At 42.0% G+C, this 22,659-nt stretch overlaps 1 protein-coding gene across 1 annotated transcript; it reads right to left on the reverse strand.

The window, feature by feature from the left end:
* Positions 1 to 3,007: 3,007 nt before the first annotated feature.
* zbtb16b (zinc finger and BTB domain containing 16b) lies at positions 3,008 to 21,885 on the reverse strand. Its single transcript, XM_053320674.1, has 7 exons — positions 21,784 to 21,885; positions 19,308 to 20,581; positions 16,680 to 16,777; positions 14,289 to 14,375; positions 5,441 to 5,611; positions 4,154 to 4,321; positions 3,008 to 3,262 (listed from the first exon to the last, which is right to left on the reverse strand). Exons 2-7 carry the CDS (start codon positions 20,483 to 20,485, stop codon positions 3,033 to 3,035), a joined length of 1,932 nt encoding a protein of 643 aa, XP_053176649.1. The 5' UTR covers positions 20,486 to 20,581; positions 21,784 to 21,885; the 3' UTR covers positions 3,008 to 3,032.
* Between the last annotated feature and the right edge of the window lie 774 nt (positions 21,886 to 22,659).

A 22,659-nucleotide genomic window follows, 5' to 3' on the forward strand; every position in this document is an offset into this window, starting at 1 on the left:
TGTCCTTGACAAAATGTAAGGGGTATAGCTGCCGTTCAAGCGACTGCTGTGCATTTAGAAAATCCTCAGACTTCAGTAGTCAGAGATCTCTGATTGTCTGATATCACAAAACCAGTGTTGATGAAAAAGTTCTTGTCCTAAAAGTGAGTTCATGATTAAATACAGACACCAGAAACAGTCGGCAAATGAGACAGAATGCATAAAATAGTAAATTGTTTTATTCTTTTTTTCTTTTTTTTTTTAACCATGCCACCGAACACTGACGCATACAGAGTTGTGCCTGAATCCACACTGAGAAAACACTTTCACACACTGTGTTACAAAGCTGTAATGAAGAGGGATTTTTTACTGCACACATGGCAAGAAGAACAACCCTGATTGGATACCAGGTCGAGCTTTGATCTGGCCCTGAGGTAGACAGACATTGACATAATCTAAACAATGCTAATCACATCCTTCTAGGACACATCAAATAAAAGGACATCTGCATTATCACAACATAGAGAGATCAAAGAAAAAACCCTTTTCAAACAAAAGTGCTCTATTTCTTTTGGTCCACCGAGGAAATCCATTTATAGTGCATGTTCATGTAGAATAGATACAGTGAATGTGCGTCCTCATGGCACTGAGTGTTGTTGGCTACTTAAGAGGGCATCGGTAATGCCCGCAGACGCCAAGATTAGTTATACACACTGTTTTCATCCAAAGATCTCAGTCCATTGTCACTTTGAAGGGAACAATTTGAGGCAAGCGTGTACTTTTACATCAAAATTGCTTGGAACTTGCATCAGAGTATCAGCCACTATCACAGTATGTTGCTTCCAGTTGCAATGTTCAGACAAGTGGATCTACATGGCAGTCTATCTTTAACTAAGTAACAATAAACAAACACCCAGAAACAACTACCAATAGCACAGACCCATGTACTCAAGCACATCAATGCTCTACTTATAAAAGAGGCACAAGGGAGGGATCTTAATCAAATCAGAGACTTATAAAACACACACATTAAGATGTTTCTCAAATAATACCAAATGTAAACAGATAGCAAATTACTGTAATACAAAAATACAACATGTTTAACTCTATAAGGCCTGTGTTAGGCTCACATACGGGAATAACATACCAATGACAGTTTGTACATTACAGCTACACTACGACTGACAATAACCTGCTCATAGTGATTCAATGTCAGAATTTTCTTTTCATGTTTTGTAAAAAACAAAAAACAAAAACAACAACTTCTCCATGTTTTCTTCAATTTTCTCCTAGAAAATTCTGATTGAGATTTTATAAGACATCTATATATAGTTAATGATAAAAAACTACACTTAAAAGCCATGTCGAGGCTCTTCGCATTTTTTACACACTGTTTGACCATTTAAATTATGAAGGTGTTTGTTAGAAAATTAAAATTACTCATGACTGAATTTGCAGTAGGTTTTTTTTTTTTTTTTTTTAAAACAAACAGTGAAACGTGTGGAGAGGTAGAGCTCGCTCTACAAGAAATCATCCCAAGAGACACTGACTGCATGATGATAATCAGCACATATTTGGTAACAAATAAACAACATATAAATAGCAAAACCTATTACATTGCAAGAGAAACGCAAACTGTGAGCCAGCTACCTCGAAACAAATAACACCCACTGCAAGAAAGACAAGGCAATTAATGAGATCAAGCTTATGAGGTCAAAACGTGGCAGCCATTCAAGTAAAACATGCAAAAAATAAACAAGTCCAAAATAAAAGCCCAACAGGAGAAAAAAAAATAAAAAAACGTCACAGGAAATAAGGAGAGAAAATGTTGCAAAGTTCAGCCAATCAAGCCTTCGTGGAATAATTTTCAGCATTTACTGCACAATCATAGAAGATGACTCAGGTTTCCTGATGGTTTAGCAATCAATCAAAAAGCTCCTGCTACACATACAGGTCAGCAGTGGCAGCCATTGTGGTATTGATTTTTAACCACAATGGATCCATTACAGATACAGTTATTATCAAAACTCTGTGTGTGCGTGTGTGTTTGAGTGTGTGTGTGTGTGTGTGTGTGTGCGTGAGAGAGAGAGAGAGAGAGAGAGAGAGAGAGAGAGAGAGAGAGAGAGAGAGAGAGAGAATACCTGTGTGTGTATGTTTGTGTGCACAAGGACTGAAACAAGTCATCAGGCATCTAAATGTCAAATTTTTTGGTAATTTATTCATCGTTTTTTCAGGGAAAAATGCCAAATATTTATTGTCTTCTAAAAATGTAAGAATTTAGTGTAGAGGTGCAATGATTTATTGATGGACAGAAAATGAATTAACAACTATTTTGATAACTGACCAATCATTTTGTGGCAGTTTTTTTTTAAAGATAGTGCCAAATATTCAGTAGTTCTCATATCTTAAATGTGAATATTTTTTGGCTCCTTTATCCTTGTGTGATAGTAAAGTGAAAAGCTTTGGGCTGTGGACTGTCAGGACAAAACAAGACGTGAGGTTGCATTTTGCATTTTGAGAAGCAATGATCAACATTTTTCACCGTTTTCTGACATTTTTATGGACCAAACAACTGATCGACTAATCAAGAAAATAATCAACAGATTAATCGATAATGAAAGTAATCGTTAGTTGCAGCCCTAATTTGCTGCTTCTCTCTCATTGTAAAGTGAATCTCTTTGGGCTGGACTGTTGGTCCACAAACAAGTTATATGAGATGTCATAATGTCACAATGTGACTACTCTTTGACATTTTTCAGACTAAACAATTAATCAATAGTAAAAATAATCAATAATGACAGTAATTGCTTGTTGCAGCCCTAGTATGTACACACATTTGTATCATGCTTACATGTCTTTGTTGTCAGGTAAAAACCTTGTATCTACCAGACTGACAACTTCCCACAATGCATTTTTCAGTTTCTCTTAAAAGAAACTAAATTATTATTATTTTTTAACCCATACAGACACACAGTAAGCATCAGAGTTACAAGGTTTTCATCCAACACTGACTTTGTGTGTGCGTGTGTGTGTGCATGAGGTCCAAGTCCTGCTCAGACGTAACAGACGTACAGGTAAGTCTTTTCTATCCTCCAGTCCGCCGGCACCTCCTCTGGTTTGTGGCCCTTCATGTGCTTCTGCATGGCGGCCAGGCTTGGGCAGAAGTCCTGGCAGATGGTGCACTGGTACGGAGACGCTCCGTTGTGAGTGCGCAGGTGCTTAATCATAGCCGAGTAGTCTCTGGACCGCTGGTGACACAGCTTACACTCGAATGGCTTCTCACCTGAAAAATTCAACGACACAGCATTAACCTTGTTGACCTGAAGCCAAAGGCCCACCAGATGAAACAGGATTCACCTGTATTTCAGTTTACTGTACTAGTTGTGGTGTTGAGTGTCTGTCTGTGTGTGTGTGTGTGTGTGTGTGTGTGTGCACTTGCCTGTTCTCTAGAATTAGACCTATATCAGTTTGCCACAGTGTCATCCACCACAAATACAGCGGAGGCAGTGACATATCAGGTAACAGTCAATAAAATGTAGCTGAAGAGGAAATTTGACTTGTTGAAAATTCTAAGAATTGAATTGAATTGTTTAATAGTAGTTAATATAAAATAATTAATTATAAAGGCATTCAGTGGTTAGGATTTATTCAGTCTAGGTTTAATTAGATTAATATAATAATAAGGCCATTCATTAAAATGCAGCCTCAATTTACTACAGAAAAAACAGAAATGTTGACATTGGAAAACTTAACTAGCATTTTTTTGTCCATTTATGCTTAAAACTATTAAACAATAAATGAATGGTCAAAATTGTTGTTAATTAATTTTCTGTTGATCAATTAATCTACTAATTGTTGCTGCTCCAATTCTACTTTATATCTTTCTTACTGTCAACACTTTTCTGACTTTCCTACACTGTGTGTCCATGTCCAATGTTATATTTTCACAAGGCCTCAATAACTTCTTAAACAGCTGATCTTTGTATTTTTTCCTCAAATATTAGGAGAAACAGATGCACTTGTATTTTGTAGCTGTGGATTAGTACACACTCCAGGTGATTACAGCAACAGAATGGTGTACATGGGATTGTTTCAAAGTAAACATCAATGCCCATGTTCATAATAATGAGGTAACATGTCACCCAATGCGACAATTTCTTCTGACTTCTCTCACCTGTATGTACACGGTAGTGTGTCTCTAGCTGGTGTTTGAGGCTGAACCTCTTCCCACAGCCGTTGCATTCATAAGGCTTCTCTCCTGTGTGGATGCGTTTATGGCCCCTTAGCGTTCCATCATCTCTGAAACAGCTCCCGCAGAATTCACACTCAAACGGGTGATCGCCTAGAAAAACACAGTCATGTCACAACAGCAGCCACAACAACACCAACACAACCCATTATCTCATGAGAGGCATTTAAGGCTAACTCTCTCCTTGGCATGACATGGTATGGTGTATATGTAACTGCATAGGTCAAGCTGAAACAGAGCCCTCTTTTTGCACATGCATATCAAGCAGGGGAATAATGTGCTCTCAGATGTTGCAAATGTTATGACATGAAGACACTCCTCTTGGCTGTCTGCTAATAGCTAATAAAAGTCCTCTAAGGCATGTGCTGCTCTGTTCTCTATACTGTAGTTAATCTATTTCTCTCCTAGGCTGAGGGTTTGACTCATCTCCAATGACCTATGTGCCTCATTATCTCAGTGTCCACAGCAACAGTCAAGTCAGAGGATACATTGCTCTCCTCATTACAGGCCGATTCTCCCCAATCCCCCACCCCACTGTGGAGCAGATGACATTTACAAAATGTTACTTCCAAGCAGAATGGCATACAAACAAGATACGCTGCCATGGCCAAAACTCCCTTCACTTCTGTCTCTTCACATCAATTATGTATTTCTCCTGTCTAGACATCAAGCCGTCCTGACAGCTGGGAGTGTTATTTAAGGTAAAAGAAGAAAGGGGGACATCTTTTCAGTAAATATCTCTCCGTCTCCTGCGGCACTAAGACTCACCCTCGGTAGAACACACAGACAAGTCATTTCCATTTGCTTTTCCTTCAATATTTATTTGGGTTTCCTCTATCATTTTGGGTGAACCACACTAGACCTGACAGCTGTGAATTGCAGAAGCCCAAAGGCTGTCTAAGAACCCAAAATATAAACAGGATGAAATTGCCCAAATTATGCACCGGCCATAACGGTACAGTGCTGTCATCAGAGAGGTGAGTCATCTTATAGAGAAGGAAAAAGGGGGATGGGAGAAGATGCATGCAAATCAACTCAAACCTTAAAGCCAATAACCTGAGGAATTTAACCCAAATACAAAAATAAATACAGCTGCTTTTGTCTTCAAAGATGGCTCTGGCTTATCCACTATTTTGACACTACTTGTCGATATTAAATGACAGGGGATAACACTATAAACAAGCGTGATGGTGCAAATGGACTGACTCTTACCCGAATGAGAGCGCAAGTGTCGTTTGAGTGTGGTGTGGCTTGGGAAGGGGCGCTCACAGTGGCTACAGATGTAGCTGTGCATGCCTGCATGGACCTCCATGTGCTGCTGCAGGGCCTTCTGGGTCTGGAAGCGCTTTGCACACAGCAGACAGAACACCGCCATGTCAGTCCCTGGAGAACGCACAAGACACAGACGCACAGTTATTTTAGTACCATACACAGAAAGGGCCTTAAGTGGGGAAACTGGGTCACTTCAACTTTTGTGTGAGTCCTCTGAGGGAAAAGCTTCTTTCAAAGAGCAAGTGCCTCTACCTAAACTAACTCCCCTAAAAGCCCAGAGGCACTTTCAACTGTGAGTCTTTATACATTCTATTTTAAACCATGAAAGTCATTGTTTTCTTTAAGAATTTCCCACACAATGCACAGCATGTCAATCACACAATCAATGGCTCCTTCCTGGTGTGTTAGATGTGTAATTATTCTCTTCATTCCCCATCAGGAGTCAGCTCCAGCCTGTGAAGTCCTCTGTCTCTGTGCTTAAAGAGCGGCTGATAGTAGCTCCACCCCAAATGATGCCTACACTATGCGCTCTGTGCAGAATGTTAAGTAGTGATATCAAGCCATTAAAGGCAGGACTGCAGGAAAAAACACAATCCAGTTTAATCCTGTGTGTGACCTGGCATCTCTTTGGGGCTGCTTTCCTGTTGCACAGAGTGTGGAGAGGAATACAGATAGGGAGTCGCTGGCAGGGTAGTTTAAGTCAAAATGGCTATGTGAAGAAGATACATTGGCTGTCATACAGTCAACACTTGTGTACGCCAGCACTTAAATCCGTTCTGGCATTCTCACCGATGCAAATTCATATGTGTGGTAAAACTGAGGGACTGGTTAATCAGTCGCATTGGACATAATGTGCATGTCCTTGAGAGTAAGGCTTTAATGTGAGATTATGAGGTCCTTATTTCTCTGTCTGCTCAGGTTGCAGATCATTTACAATGCTTGCAGGTCCCATTGCTCCTGACTCAGATTCAATCAGACATCTCCAGCGGAGGATCATTAGTAAACAGAGGACCGTGCCAGCACTTCATTGGAATTCAAGTGGGGTTGCTGTGTCGCATTTAAAATGCAGTCTGATGAGGTCCACTAAATCAAATCATTTGTTACTGTTATTGAAGTGCCTTGAGGCAACTGGCAATTAAATTGGAATTAACGCAGGGAAAGGGATACAGCACACTCATACTAAGAGGGAAGAGTGTCAGACACTTGCTTTAGGTTCAATCAAGTTAACAGACAAGCCTGTTCAAAGTAGAAAGAAAGAGAAACAAATCAAGTAAATTCACAATTTTAAATTAAATTAGATTCAACTTTATTGTCATTGTGCAGAGTACGGGTGTAAACCCAATGAAATGCAGTCAGCATCCAACCAGAAGTGCAAAAATATAGAATTATTTACAGATGAGTGCAAAGAAAAGTGAGTGAGTGCAAAAGTATAAATGATGCTATATCTTCCAATATGTACAGAGACGGGCAGTGAAGAGTTTCATTATACAAATATTAGGTATGTAAATATTTTAAATACGTATATACAGATGAGAAGTGGAGCTAGAGAATAGGTTGTAAACAGCATGTACAGCATATGTACATTTGGTTAAGTATACAGAGTGTAAACCGTATAGTTGCAACATTATTTCAACAGTGTTAAGGTTCAGACAAAATATGACAGAATATGAATGTGCAAATTATATGTTCATTAAAGTACTGTAAACATTAATGAGTGCAATGATGGTATTAGTGGTGGTGTGGTGGTGTGGAGTTTAGTAGGGTGGTGAGAAGAGGCTCCTGTAACGCCAGCCAGATGGGAGAAGGGTGAAAAGTCCATGGATGAGAGACATCCTTGATGATGTTTCTCACCCTGCCCAGGCAGTGCTTGTGATTAATCTTCTGGATGGTAAGTAACTGGGTGCTAGTGATGCGTTGGGCAGTTTTCAGCACCTGCTGGAGTGCTTTCTGGTCTGATGCAGAGCAATTGCCAAAGTACACTGAGATGCAGTCCCCCAGTAGTCTGGGACAAGTTTTGTTAAGGCTCCGTAGGAAGTAAAGATGCTGTTTTTCACGGAAAGATTAGGGACGAGGTGAGATCATCAGAAATGTGGATGCGAAGGAACTTGAAGCTTGACACTCACAAAGCATGGCTCCCAACCTGCTGAAGTCCACGATGCGTGCCTTGGTCATCTGGGTGTTAAGTGCCATTTTGTTATCAGCACGCCATATAGCCAGATGCTAAACCTCATCCCTGTAGGTGATGTCATCTGCAAACTTGACTAAGGTGTGTGAGCCACAGACAGGAACGCAGTCATGGATGAACAAGGAATACAGAAGAGGGCTCGGCACGTGGTCTTGTGGTATACGCCAGTATTCAGTGTGATAGTGGAGGAGGAGAGGTTGTCTTTTATTTAGAGAGTTTAGAGTCCAGTTGCAGAGGGATGTGCTGATACCAAACTGGCTAAGCTCAGAGTGGCTCACAGTGTTAAATGCTGCACTGAAGTCAATGAACAGCATTCTGACTTAGTAGTAGTGACTGTCCAGGTGCGTTAGGGCAGAGTGCAGTGCTATGGAGATAGCATCCTCTGTTGAGCTGTTGCAGCGGTAGGCAAACTGGTGTGGGTCCAGGCAGACAGCATTTCAAGTGTGAAAGTTTGAGGGATAAATAAAAAAATATCCACCGTGTTGTTTTCTAATCCACATGTTAAAATTTGCTCAAACAAAGCAAGACCCATTTCACAGATAAGCACAATTTGATAGAGACACAAAAAGCCTCTTCTTTTGAAATTACCGTGCTCCTTTTTGAACACAGTTTTGAAATTTCCCCCCAAAAAAGACTAATAGATCATTCGTAATTATTAACAGAAAGACGATGGGATGAAAGACATTCCCTGATCTTAACAATCCTACAGAGAGGCGATCCAGTGGAATGAACTGCACCTGTTCACAGGCTTTGGCCTGTGGACTTTGACACAAAGGGCACACAATGAGGTTCAGGCCCTCATTGACCAAACCCATTAGTCATAGGCTCCTCATGCAACTCCTACAATCCCTGCCTTTATGCTGTCACCTAATGACCAAAGACCTTTCTCACCCACGGATCCCAATATTTTAGCTGAAGACAAAAGACCCTCCATTCTCAACGCCTCTGCGCCCTCCCCACTCCCCTTATCCGCTGACCATACAGGAAATCCTTTTACTGTCTAACCAGCTTTACTTTCTGCCTGAGTCATACCTAACTAATGCCTGCTCACAATGTACTGTGCAACAGTGAAGTCTGGATAATGATGTATCTAAAAATGGCTAAACATTTAAGAAGCACAAAATGCAGTCTTTGCGTGAACTGTGATGTAGATCCTTGATCCACTTTAACTAGTTTCTCTTGCAATATTTGCTGCAGACAGTAGGGGGAGTACTTTCTGTTCCAAAGTGTCCAGACTGGTCACAGTCACTTGACGTGCAGGCAGAGGATAGCCCTCAACCAACTGAATAACACAGTATCCAACTTGTAGATACTTAAAAGCTTTTTTATTATTTTCTCTCCACAAGCTTCTTATTAACAATCATATATATCTAAATGCATTTCAGTGCCACCTGCACACTTTCTTCTGTTTTCTCAGAAAGTTTAACATCCTGGCTTCTTTGTGAAGGTAAATTGTTACTCCCTGGCACACTCGCAGAAACTCACAGATCTGTAGCCTGATCCTTCTGTCACCAACAATACTGAAACTTGAGTAAAGAAATATGACAAATATTCTGTCACAGGAATCTCACTCTTGATCTCGAGTTGACACACGATGACAGCAGCTCAACAGTTATTTTCATTTTATTCTGCGCAGCCGAAGCTGAAAATAAAAATAACAAATAATATCTTGAAGTGTAAACAAAAACCTTCGGAGGCAGGGAGGTGTTTGTATGTGTTAGTGGTGGCATTTCGCCTTGATGCGCCCTGATAACTTTTTTAAACAAAAAGGATTTGCAGTTGTAGAGTTTTCCAGTAAGCAGTAAGTAAGTGAAGAGGAGCTTCTTTGTGAGAGAATAAGCCCTAAAGTTGGCTGTCATTGCCCCCTGCTTTCTCACCCTTAACCAGACAATGGGCTTGGGATTTGGGTTTTAAGGCACAGGATGACCCCCTGACCCTTGGCCCTCAATGGGGTAAATACCATGTAATCAATGGTATTCCTCAAAGGCTAGAGAGTTGACTGAGCATTGTGTCTTGTGGGAGAGAGCCTTAACAGTGAGAATAATGATTTACTCTCAGGCAATCCTCCCATGAGCCAGAAAATATAAACATTTTACTGTGCGCATTACATTATTGAACTGCATGTCACAGTTAGGTTACTAATGGTTTGCAGTTGTTGTGTATTTCAGCATATCTCCACTAAGACGGTGTGTATGCTCATGTGATTTAACATGGTCTGCCTTCATACATCTGCCACTTATTCAGTTCAACTGAGGTGGGAGCGAGCCAGGCTCTCACGCTGCCTAAGAAACAAAACCATGTGTCCAGGCAACCAGATAGGATCATGGTCCTTGTTGGGGTGAAGTGTTCGCGCTAATCCCTTCATTCACAAATAAGCGCAGCCTGTTTCTTTTCAAGCCGCAAACAAAAGTTTTCCCACCCTGAGAATCTGGGAGTAAACCCACCGCAAATTGAACAAGAGATTGTATTCAGTGAAGACCGCAAATCTGTATAATTTCTTCTGTGTTCATCTTAACTTCAGTGTAGGGAGCCCACCAATTAAACTGATTGATTTGTGAATAATTTCTTTTTATATCTGCTAAATTATGTGCAAACAAAACCTCTAATTTTAATGAGTATTTTGCAAACAATTGGCCTTTTCTTAATAAATATTAGCAGAATTTGATCTATTAAGGAGTTTGTTTCAGTAAGTTGTGAATGACAGCCAAGTCAAAGCTTATTGAATCCACTGCTGCTATTGAATGGGAAAAGGGATATAAGGCAGTTAATAATATTACATCATGGGCGATCATGTCTACCAGTTAGAGTATGCGATGTGAAGACATTAACTACAAAATATGTCCTAAGGCCTAGCGTATATACAGTGATCTGCTGGTTCAATGATTCACCCAGTTAAACATACACAGTCATGCAGGCTACATTATGTGCTAGACCTCACATGACCCTGTGCATTCATGTCCCTACTGTATGCGTTCATGTAGACAGCTCCCTGTAAATGTGACGACTCTAGGGGCACGCACGTACACACACACACACACACACACACACACACACACACACACACACACACACACACAAACACTACAGTACCTTAAACAACCCCGGGCGTTCATCAGTAGACTGCTAATCTACCTGAGTGAGGAACAACCGACTCAATAATTAATGCAACAAGAGATACGTTGCTCGTGTTTAACCACCATTCCATGGACCAGTTCATTGAGGTCACGCTCGGTTTCAGTCGCCTCGATTCCTAGAATGTTTACAATATTTTGTATATCTTATTGTATTTCACTCCATGTGAAGTGACAGTGCCTCAGCAGAGCTTTGTGAATCATGACAGTCGGTGCAAATAAATACTGGGGGGCACAATGGCCAAATGGAGCGCCATTCATTTCAGTTTAAGGCTTGTATGAATTACAACTGGGTATTAAACAGGAGGGTGCAGTGTGATGACGGACATGCAATTAGGCAAGCTAAAAGGTCTGCTTTAAGAGGGTTGCATTATAAAGCCCAGGCTTTATCTGAATGGACTACAGCACTGTTTAATTAGAGCTCGGACAGAAGGTAATATTATTCACTTGATGAAGCAGCCTATAATGTGTGGAAACAGTGCAGCTGCTGTGAGTACACAAAGCCAGCACTCTTATGGCCTTTGCCTTTAAGGCAAGGTGGCAAAATGGTCAGCCAGCATGGTTTGAAGCATATACATTTGATATCTGTGTGTGCTGTAGATAAGCTTCAGTCTTGGGTTTTCCAAAAATTGAAAGCTTGGTGCCCCAGAGCCTCGACTTGCTCTGATGAAACAAACCCCTTTGTTGTGAGAGCAGTTCGGAGACAGATCCATTCTTTTATTTTGGGCACTGGCAAGTAGGTCAGAGGAGACTATGACAGTGCTGTAGTGAGGAGTAAACAGCAGCACATGATGTTGTTTTCCTCTCACTCCTGGCATCCAACACCAGCAGCAATCCTCTTGCCTTCAGGAAGTCCTCACATACCCCCGACCCCCATCCCTTCCCACACTCTACTCCGCCCCCAACTCCCCCACCCTCCCCTTCTCTCTTTGATCTCAAACTTCAGCAACCCACGGCCGTTCACCTCTGACATATCAAAATGGCTAAAGAGACTTTCAATGTAAACTAGTCTTGCAGCCAGTGTTACCAAATTGCTTCAGAGTAAGGTCTTCCAAAAGTAGTATTATTTTCCCTCCAGAGGAGGTGGACAGCAGTGTTGCAGCTGCTGAGGTCTGACAAGTGTTAATCTGCTAAGAGGAAACTCATTTGGCTCACTGGTTATGCCACATGGCAAATTAATGCTGTGGCTGCACCATCAGCACTGAACACTAAAAGGCCACCATGTGTTTTAGTAGAAGTAAAATACAGGTGATAGTTATTAAATGTAAATATTTGCATGGAGTTAGAGAAATGTCATTATTTTCTCACATAACCTTGACACAACTGATTAAATTACTTGTAGCTCATGTCATAGCCTGTGAAGCCTACAATAAAAGTCAGTCAAAAATAAGGTTCATGCGTCACAGCAGACTAAGCTCAGACCATGACAAAACGAGAGAGTAATGCCCTCCTGTACCCTGCACTGGATACGCTGCCAAGCTGAAACCGAGCTCTGGGTGTTTACAACTCAGGGAGATGAGGGTAGAAACTTCTGGGCATCGTTAACACCCCTCCATGTCCACGTCCATTAACTATTCATACTGTGTGTGCCACCTGGAGTTACAGTTACATGCCAATGCTCCTGAGAGGGTTATCACCTTTCTCTGACAGTTGCAGAAAAGGTGTGGACTCAGACACTGTCAGGCATATGTACCGTCTGACAACACAGCTTTTTTTTTTTTTTCATGGTTAGAGGTTTGAGTCAAACGCTGGTTTTTAAAGGGTAGGATCACAATTTTTCCAAGTGTGTCATAAGATTACTCTATTAACTCCACAGGGACACTGCAGACAGTTGTGTGGACATTTGAAACAGGTTTTGCTTGCTTTAATCATTCCTCCTGTCCACACACAAAATGTCCCTTCAATGTTAGTGACGGAGGACTAAAGCTGCAGTCCTCCTCCTGCGCAAAACTGTATTCAAAAGTTTATCTGACGTTAATATCAGGCTTCAGCTGTCTAATTTAGCCAAATCAAGCCTTTTTTAGTACAAATTAGCTTTTTTGTTATTATCCTGCACTGCAGCTCAACTGGGAAACACTGTCCACAGAGAAAAAGAGAGAACTTTATTCTAAAAATACTTTAGAAGACATCCACTTGACATACTTGCACAGAACGGTGGATTTTGTCCCCCATCATTTATGCAAAAAGGGCATTAGGAAGGGATGTTTTAATGTCCATTAAAAGAAAAACTAAAGTTCACATGGGCACCTGACTATTGCTTTATACCAGACTTGAGCATTTCTGAACCTGTCCTTTACTCTTGAGTATTCCCCCATGAGCTTGAGGTGACAAAATATTAAATAGTACCATTTTACTACAAGGCTTACTAATAAAGTTGTTAGCAATTTTTAAAATGAATTTAGTCTTTAGATCAGTACTACGTTGCTTGGTTGGTTGGTTACCAGCCTGCTTTATAGGAGGGGTCATTCCTTAATAATTGAAGAGCTTGAAACACAAATCATATTAGCAGAGATTATACACAGACCTTACTACTTACTTTAACGTTGGCACACATCCATACAACCACAAGAGGTCTTTATATTCATTTTTATGAATTAATACTGATACATTGATGTATACAAGGTTATGTGAGCGTGTGTGGTGTGTTTTTTTAATGTATTATGTTCTATATATAACAAGTCTGCAAGTGGTCTGTTTCACCTGACCCCAAGAAAAAATTTCACTCTGATTATAAATAAAGTTGTTGTTGCATTCATTATTTATTACCTGTGATGAAGTCATTACTGAGAACTTACAAACTATTTGTAAGTCTACTCTAATTACAAGGTGACAACAAAACTAATAATAGCAGTAATAGTAGTAGTAAATAATACTGATAATACTCTTACAGTAGTACCATTAATAATACCAGTACTGATCTACCCATTTATAAGAACCCAAGTTGAAATCTCTAAATCACTGTCCACTTTTTATGAAAATAATATTTGGATTCATCCTGATGCCAACTGTTAATGCCACACATATTCTGTACAAGAAAAGCAGTGATAGACATTTTCTTCATCTGAGATCATTGCAAAAGACAAAAGGTGTTCGTCTTGTTGTTGACTGTGCGAGTGTGAGGTAAATAATTCCACAGCCGGACGTGAGGATAGTATGTCTGTGAAACTGTAATGCTGGCACTCTAAAGCTACGGCTGTAGGAAAGTGGCATGCAGTGCGTCTGGATGCCAAGAGATATTAGTGAGTGATATTATCAACAGAGAGGTGGGAGGCCACCTCCCTGTTGATAAATTATGGAGCATCATGACAGGAACAGTTTAACCCAGCCAGCATGACGAGCAAGTTAAGACCCACGATCACAAGTCCAGTAGTCACGGCTTGTTCGACAGCTCAATGCATGCTGCCCAGGTTAAATGTGTACATGTGCGTGTGTGTAAGGAGTGTTAATGCATGCATACATGTTTGTAAAATACCTGTGTGTGTTTGCCTGTGGGCTTCCAGAGCATCCTCTGAGGAGAATGTTGCTCCGCACTGATCACACACCAGCGCCTCTGCAGGAGCTGTAGATAAAATCAAATTTATAAGACGGTATCTTGATCAGACAGTTAACACAAACATGTGTGTTTTGTAATTGCATAGTATGTCAGTTAATCTAGCATTTAAAGAAACACTGGGGAGGGGGGGGGGCAACAAGAGAGGAACAAAGGCACCCTATTTCAAAAGTCACCAAAGAGCCTCGCTTGTCACACACTTGTGCTTTTCAGGTGTTAACGCAAGGAAGCAAATGCACACAGTACAATGGAGTGGAGGAAACCGCCATAAAAACACAACTCAGGACAAACAAAGGCACCAGACAGGGTGCAACGGCCCTTCTTCTTGACAAAAAAGAGCTGAGCTGAAGAGTTTTATTTACCGTGCCCTGTTATCAGTCTCTGAACAGTGAGCAGACTGTCTGCCTGAGAGGCCACAGAAGGACTGGGTGTTCTCTCTACAGCAGACGCTTCCTGCCTGCGGCACATCCCTTTATCAAAAAAGCACTTCAGAGTCAACACCCCAAATCCCATCGCATACACTGTAACTACAGTTCCCAGTTCACCTTTGGAATGCCCTTGTCTATTCTGATGAAGACATGAAAGACACAAGTATGCATACTGCTTGCAGAAATGCTCAATCCTTGTTCTGCACTCACCTCACACCTGCACAGACAGACACATAGGACAGATATGCATGCACACACACACACACATTCTTTCACACAGTCACACACGCGCGCGCACACACACACACAGCTGTTTGGATGTGGGTTGGCTCTCACAGAGATGTAAATCGGTTGCAGATCCATACTGGCCCAGGGCTCATTCACTGATCTATTTTCTGCTCAGCTGGCTTTAAATGAAGTTAAAATGACTCATTAAAACACCCACAAGCTTTGGGAACTCTGAGCGCTACAGCCTAAATGTGGTCCTCTTTCAACTCTTATGATGCCTCTATACACAGACACTGTGCCACTGTTCCCAGTGTTGCACACAAATAACAAAAAAAGCCCCAATCTGTTCATTTCTGAAAACAACAATTTTTGAAAACAAACTGTTACTGTTTTGGAACGGCGCGTTTTGTTACACGGAGCAAAAATAAAACTTGGTAGAGAGTAGTTTATATAGTGGTAACACTACAGCAATGTTGTAGATCCTGATGTTGTGTGACGCTGTCCAGTGTGGTGTGTTGTGTTGTGTGAGATTGTGTGATAAGGGAAGAAGAGAACATAGTGCATTGTCTTGTGCAGTCAAAGGCACGGAGTGTGCTCTCATCCATAAACCATCAAACTGTCTCCAGACGCGGCTGCAATCGTCCTCCATCAAAACACTTTGTCTGGCATACCAAAATAAGAGCCAGCATCGAGCTGAATACCAAATCAGCCCATTAGAGCAGTGGAGCACTCGCTCCTTAGCAACCAGCGGGATCTAAGGCTGCTATACCGAAATACACAGTGACAAAGAAATGAGATCCACATCTCTTTTTTGTAGTATTATGGGTTGACACATTGGGATGTTGAGAGTTTATGCAAAAAATTCAAATTAGGTTAAAGGTACTGCTGTTGTAGATGTCACTGCCAATTGAAAATCAAAGCGTGTTGTTGAGGTCTGAGAGCAATCCAAGACAGTGTGTGTGTGTTTAGGGTTATTCAGAGGGTATACAAGAGCCAAAAGGGACGACTCAGGTGAAGTCCTTTGTAAGTTTAAAGAAGCAGATTCTCTCTCATCTGTCAGCAGGATGTCATTCCCGAACAATCCTCAGAGAAACAGGCAGACAGGACAGGGACCTTGCCTTGTCTATACACATTTTCCAACTGAGGTTTCTGTTTCTGTTTTAGTTTCATTTTTAGTCCCTGATCTCCCCCCTCCTCCCCCCTGCTCCTCTTTCTCTATTTTGGATAAAGTAGCTGGGAGAGCAGTCAGGTCTGATTAAGTCTGCATTTGGGTACAGTGTGTTCCTGGACACACATCTGCGAGCGAGCCATCACACACGCTTCGGAACACTGGCAGAACACCCAGGCCTGCCGGCAGCTGATGATGTCATCACTCAGAAGGGGCAGAGCTGGCGAGCTGCCAGTGTCTCTCCGAAAAAACACAGAAACGATTCAATGGAGAGAGACTAGAGAGAGACAGAGAGGAGAAGAGAGGAGAGGGAGGGAGAGGTACACAGACCTAAGCATGGAAAAGAAAGCATGATCCAAGTATTCGGAGCAGCACTAACTGGTAGGAGGAGGGGTTGTAGTATGAACAGGTGCATTTGAAAGGCCGACTATCAAGAGACTTCATAAGCACTGAATACTGTGAGATGAGAGTGTGTGAGTTACTAAGTACCTGTGTGAGACAGCATGTGCATCCTTAGACGCATGCTGTCCTGGAAGTGTTTGCCACAGTATTCGCAGCCATGGCCCTTCTCCTCATTATGCAGCCTCCTGTGGAAAGACAAACACTAATGTGAGCGTGTTAACAGCGAGAAGAACACAGGCAGCGCACTTGTGATAATAAAACTATCTAATTTCTGCGCCTTTTCTGTAAGGTCTCCCAAACCCAGAAGCATCATTGTCCTCGTAACAAGAGGAGCATGTTTTAATTCCGGCAAGAATCCCTCGCTGAATGCAACATCATTAGTGTAAGAGGCCCTTGGAGTTGTGAATCACAACGCATGAATGCTAAAAGAACACAGACAATAGGATATCTGGCTAATTTCAGAGTGCAGACATACGCGTGCCTCCACCCGCCAGCAATGCAAGACACTGAGCGCACACACACACACACACACACACACACACACACACACACTCACATGCACGCACACACACACACACAGAGCAAATACATGCACACAAACTCACATCCTACCATCACACGCACGGACACATACACACACACACGCTTCTCCTGTAACAGCACTGAAAAGGAGAAAAGAAGATGATTCGCTCAAGCTCAGCCGGCAGCAAAACCTATCATATCATATCACAGACATTCAAGCATGCAAGGCATCTGTACTGTTATCCTTATATCACCCCGCTAACAGCAGAGCAAATGGCCTAAAAAGACTCCCGTTAAACATTAAAACACACTCTGTGGTCAACATAAATGAGTCCTGAATTGTACTTTAACACACATGAAACCAGTGACCAACATTCAAATATTAGTGGAATAAATCATTTTGGATCTGCCTGCACAGGATGGTTGATTTGATTTGACTGAATTTGATGACGACAATTTACTTGAACATTTATTTGAGACTTGAAAAGCTTCTATTTTGAGATTCCCGATTGCCCGGCAGTCTAAGGTGTGAACCATGATGTCCTTACTGCCTGTCATCTGTCTTTCTCTCTGCAAATTTCCTTTTTTTCTCTCCACTATTAACTATTTCATAAAAGTAAAAAAATACCACAAATACTAAAAAAGCTTTATTCCTAAAAAATATCATTTTAATAATAATTCTAATGATACTGACATGTCAGAATAAAAACATTCTCCAAAATGATGATTTTCCCCTCTATAAAGAATATTATTTATATTAGAGGTTTCAGCATCTTGTCTGCCAAAAAGATACCTTTACATGATAGACATGGCAATTAAACATTCCCTAAAATAGTTTAATCTTGTATCAACCATTTTATAGCATCGCCTTCCAAAACTTTGGAAAACAATTAATACATTTAAATTATACATTTCAAAAAAAGAAATTAAGAAAATAAAACAAAAGAAATCCAAACTTTTCAATACTAAAGCAGAGCCAGGAGATCTTCCTCTAACAACACTACAAAATGTCAATCTGCACAGCAGGTGTATGCTCAGTGACCTGGTTACAGACCTACAGCAACTATTACATCCTCAAGCAGTGCCACCAATGCAGCTCTTGCAACCTGTGGACATCAACCTGTCTCCATGAGTAAGCAACGCGCATCACTAAATATCCCACAGGAAGCTTTGTTTCACCGGGCGGTTTCTCAACTCACAACTCTGGAGTGGCACGAGGCTGACATATCAGTCACAGGCGTGGATGGGGAGAAAAGGCTGGAGGTTGATGCTGAGATAGTAATCACGGGTTAGCATATTAGGATTGGGGACTCACAGATTGTCTTGTTGCTAATGATTAGTGATGAGTCAAACAGTGCCAAGCACGCACAATTAGAAACATCTGCAATCAAGCTAATGAGAGTTGTCATTGATATAGTTGCTAAGTTTTTGCGTGCAGTGACAAAATATGAATTGACAAGCTTATAAATAAAGGGAAAAGTAAACAAAAACAACAGAAGCAGAAGTTATCCATCATCTAGCTGAAGCGTCCAGCCTGGTCCCTGCTGAGCGGCTTCTCTCTGCTGCTGCAGAGGAATGCATATCAAATAGGCTGAGAGACAGCCTGTTGTGTGAGGCACACTTCTGCGCAAGTAATCAAACAGAATTTAGAAAAATAAGGCTTTGTAAATAACAGCGTTATGCGACACCAAGGCCTCTTTATATCAAATCCCTCACAAAGACCCGATTCAAAACTTCCCAAGACGTCTCACTGTTAAGACATGAGTGCAGGTGTCCCTGAGAAGAAATTAACATATTTGCTGTTGCTCCCTCCAGCTTTTAACTCTCATCGCAGTACAAGAAAAAAAATCCTAAAAACCAAGAGACTGTTCAATTTAAGAGACACATGCTTTTCTTGAAAGCATAATTAACTACTAATATTCAACATAAAACACACATGCACCTGCATATCCCTCACATATTTGATCACACTTGAGACGTGTTTGTCAGTAAAAATGTTGAGCATTGAATGCAGCAGGTTTTTTGGTGGGTTTTTTTCCAGCAAAATGTTACTGAGACAAAAATTGAGGCTCCTTAACCTGTAATTAGATTTTGTACTTTAATTTGATAATATAGCATAGTAAAATAGATTTCAAATATAATACAAGAAAATGTTAAAAAATGCGTTGTTGCTGGATGTTTTGTGCATCTTACCTGTGCTGCTCCATGGCCTGTCTGCTGTGCAGCTGAAGCCCACATTCACCACAACACTGCTGGCTTTGAGCCTGGCTCTCGTGCCTCATCCCGGCTGCAAACTGGCCCAGCCTGCTGAGGAGCTCCCTGTGCAGCAACCCTTGGTGCAGCAGGCCGCTGTAGGCCCTCGGGTCCAGTGGCACACCCAGGGACGGGGTCACTGACACAGACACTGGCATCATCCCCTCCCCTGTGTGGTTGGAGGGCACAGAGTATATGGAGGCCAGATGTTTCTCGGCAATCCCGGGGAAAGAGTCAAGAGTGTTTCCCACCACTTGTGCTCCGTCCTCCGGGCCTGTATGCAGCTCTCGGGCGCTGGTGATCACGCTGCTTCTCAGAGGTGTACCCGGGCCTTCGTCTCTGGGCTGATCTGACATGCAGCTTCCTTCCCCTGCACTGGAGGACCTGCCCTCACAGCCGTTGGCATCATCCACCTGCATATTTTCTGACTTTATACTTCTGGCAGGATCCAGGGATGAGACCTGGGATAACTCTGCACTGAGGTGCTGAGGCTGCTGGGAACTCTCCATGTTGACCTCTGTGTCCAGCTTGGGGCTTGATTCAGGAGCCGCGTCCGGCTCAACACCAGGAGAGCTCCTCTCCGTCATGTGGTACAGCGCCAGGTGGTGTAGGGCAGTGGGAGTGGTGCGGATGGGTCCATCCTGTATGGAATGCTTCTTGGACATCAACATGTGCCTCCAGTGCCTGGCCCGGCTGTGGTCACTGTGGTCTCCGGAGCTGTTATTCCTCACCGACACGTCCTCGCTCTCCTCGGCCTGGATGGTCTCCAGCACCTTCAGACACTGCTCCTCCAGGTACTCTATCTCCAGGATCTCAGCGGCGTACAGCAGGTCATCAAGATCCTCCGCTGTGGCCTGAAGGGAGGCGGTGTAAGCATACTCCAGGATCTGCTGGAAGGTTTTGGGGGACAGGAAGTCCAGTGCGTAGCGCAGGCTGCTGCGGTGGAACAAGATCTCGAACATTTTGCTGGTGCAGGCCAGGACGGTGCGGTGCGCCGGGAACTCCTGGCCGTCCACGGTGATGATGACATCACACAAGGTGCCGGTCAGACGCATCTGATTGGCCTTCTGCAGAAGTGTGCTGGGGTGAGTGGGATTGTGGAGCTGGAGCACACCCATGTTTGTCAGATCCGTATCCACTCGCACCTTTGCTGAACCCACGCATGAGGTGTGGCTTGTCCTGCCTGCTTCACTTGCCTTCAGCTGGTTGTAGGTCTGTGGGTGGATGGAGGGTAGAGGATCATTAGTGCCGGCCTTACTCACAATGTGATTTAAAAGCCAGTTAATTACACCCCAGTGTTCACTTGAACTAATGGTCAATCAATTACATTTTTTTTTTAAAGCACTCAAACCACAAATATCAAATCATTTCATGAAATGTAAAGCTTTAAGTGATGTCTTCTGAGGTTTTTATTTCATGCAGCCTACACGTTTGTTTATTTGAATTAAGGAGCAAACAGCAAACAACAGGTCGATAAGCGCAAAGCAACAGTTTCCATTGCAGGTGATTAGTCTGAGGTCTCGTTGAGAGCGGTCACGTCGCTGTAATAACGTCTGCATACTGAGAGGTGACGGTTCAATTTATCAAGCTCCTCACACACGCACACACTCTCTCTCTTTCTCTTTCTCTCTCTCTCACACACACACACACATCGATGCCCTCAACAGGTAGGCTTGCTATTAACAGACGCCTTGCAGGGCTGATTAGTTAATTTAAGCTGCGCACGTTCATGATTAGATGTGTTAAAGACAATTAAGCCACTCTGGCTGAAAATACCTCAAATAAGTTATCAAACTATCAAATTGATGAAAGCGTGAAAATGAAGCGCATTCTAAACTGGGATGCGGGTTTTTTTTTAAAACTACATTTAAAGGCGTAAATAGCAATCAGGGTGATGATTAGGCTATATAATGTTTATTGTTGCAGGACCACTCAGCAGCACCTCGAGTGATGCTGGCGGGCTGCATCCTCAACTATCCGCAACATCAGAGCGCATCAGGTGCAGACGCACAAATCTACCTTTAATATCCTGACACATTGCGACAAATGAATGCCCACAACACGTGTTATTTACTGCCTGTACGCTGTTAGAGGAGACGCGTCCCGCCACAAAAGAAAAGAGCCAATTTATCCAAAATAGTCACAAGAATGTGACGGTGAACTGAACAAGCTGCGGTCCAGTCTGAGCTCAATCAAGTTTATAAAATCCCAAATCAGGCTGCAGGCAAACTTGGGTGCATTTCAACATGTCTAATGTAAATGGAAAATTATAATAACCCGTCATCAAACTGGTATTTCTCTCTAATTAATTATTACAATTCGTCTGAGGATGAAAAGTAGTTGATCGGAGCAGAAATGTCTGACAGAAAATATGAGCAGAGATGAGAAAAGTAGAGACTGTCACAGCTTCTCTTACCTCTTGTTTTCTAACGTCCTCCGCTGATTATCCAGGCAACATCATGGTTACACATTTCACAGTACCCGCTCCAAACTCAGTCCTGCTCCGAGTAAGCAAATCATCACCCGGGCAAGACAGTCAAGCCCACCGGGGGAAAGAAAGACTTCCGGATACCTCTTTCAAAATAAGACTTTAGGAAAAAAAAAAAAAACACATGTTGAAAGGTTGAACAGAGATTGAGGAGTGATTTAACATGAAGTGATTAATTATCACATTATCACAAATAGGCTATAAAATAAATGATTATATTAAGTAAGAGGGAGGATGAGGGGAGTGGACCATCCCTCCTATCCATCCCCTAGTTGCAGAGAGAGTGCTGGAGCAGAGGGGATATTTAGTTGAATATGTTAGTCCAGTCCTCATTGATCCTTTATCTGATGGAGGTTGGTATAAGTTAAAATCTATGACCCAGGCCATGGCACTGAAATATCAGTAGCCTAACTGTGCTGTGTATTGATAAATCCATGGCGCTATCCATGGTGTTAAAGTAGCAGACGGATTTGTAATTGCGTCTTTTCATCTCAGTCCTCTGTTTCTGTCAGTTTGGTCATACATCTATAATATTCTTGAAACTATAAACTATAAACACTCAATTCTATACTTCAGTGTAGCCTGTAATCTATAAGGTAGTGTCACCTTCATGATCAAAATGACAAATAGCACCATGTAGTCATGGAAGAGCAAGTGGATGATAGAGACCCACTGCTATCTGTATGTGTGTTCCTATAATAATTTTATATACTTCTACAATCATTCAGTAGCATCTGTGCTGCTGAAAATAAAAACAAGCCCCCTCTTATTAAGTAGTTTTGGGAACACATGACTACAGACATT

This window comes from Scomber japonicus, chromosome 6 (assembly GCF_027409825.1).
Source record: "Scomber japonicus isolate fScoJap1 chromosome 6, fScoJap1.pri, whole genome shotgun sequence".
NCBI classification, from domain to species: domain Eukaryota; kingdom Metazoa; phylum Chordata; class Actinopteri; order Scombriformes; family Scombridae; genus Scomber; species Scomber japonicus.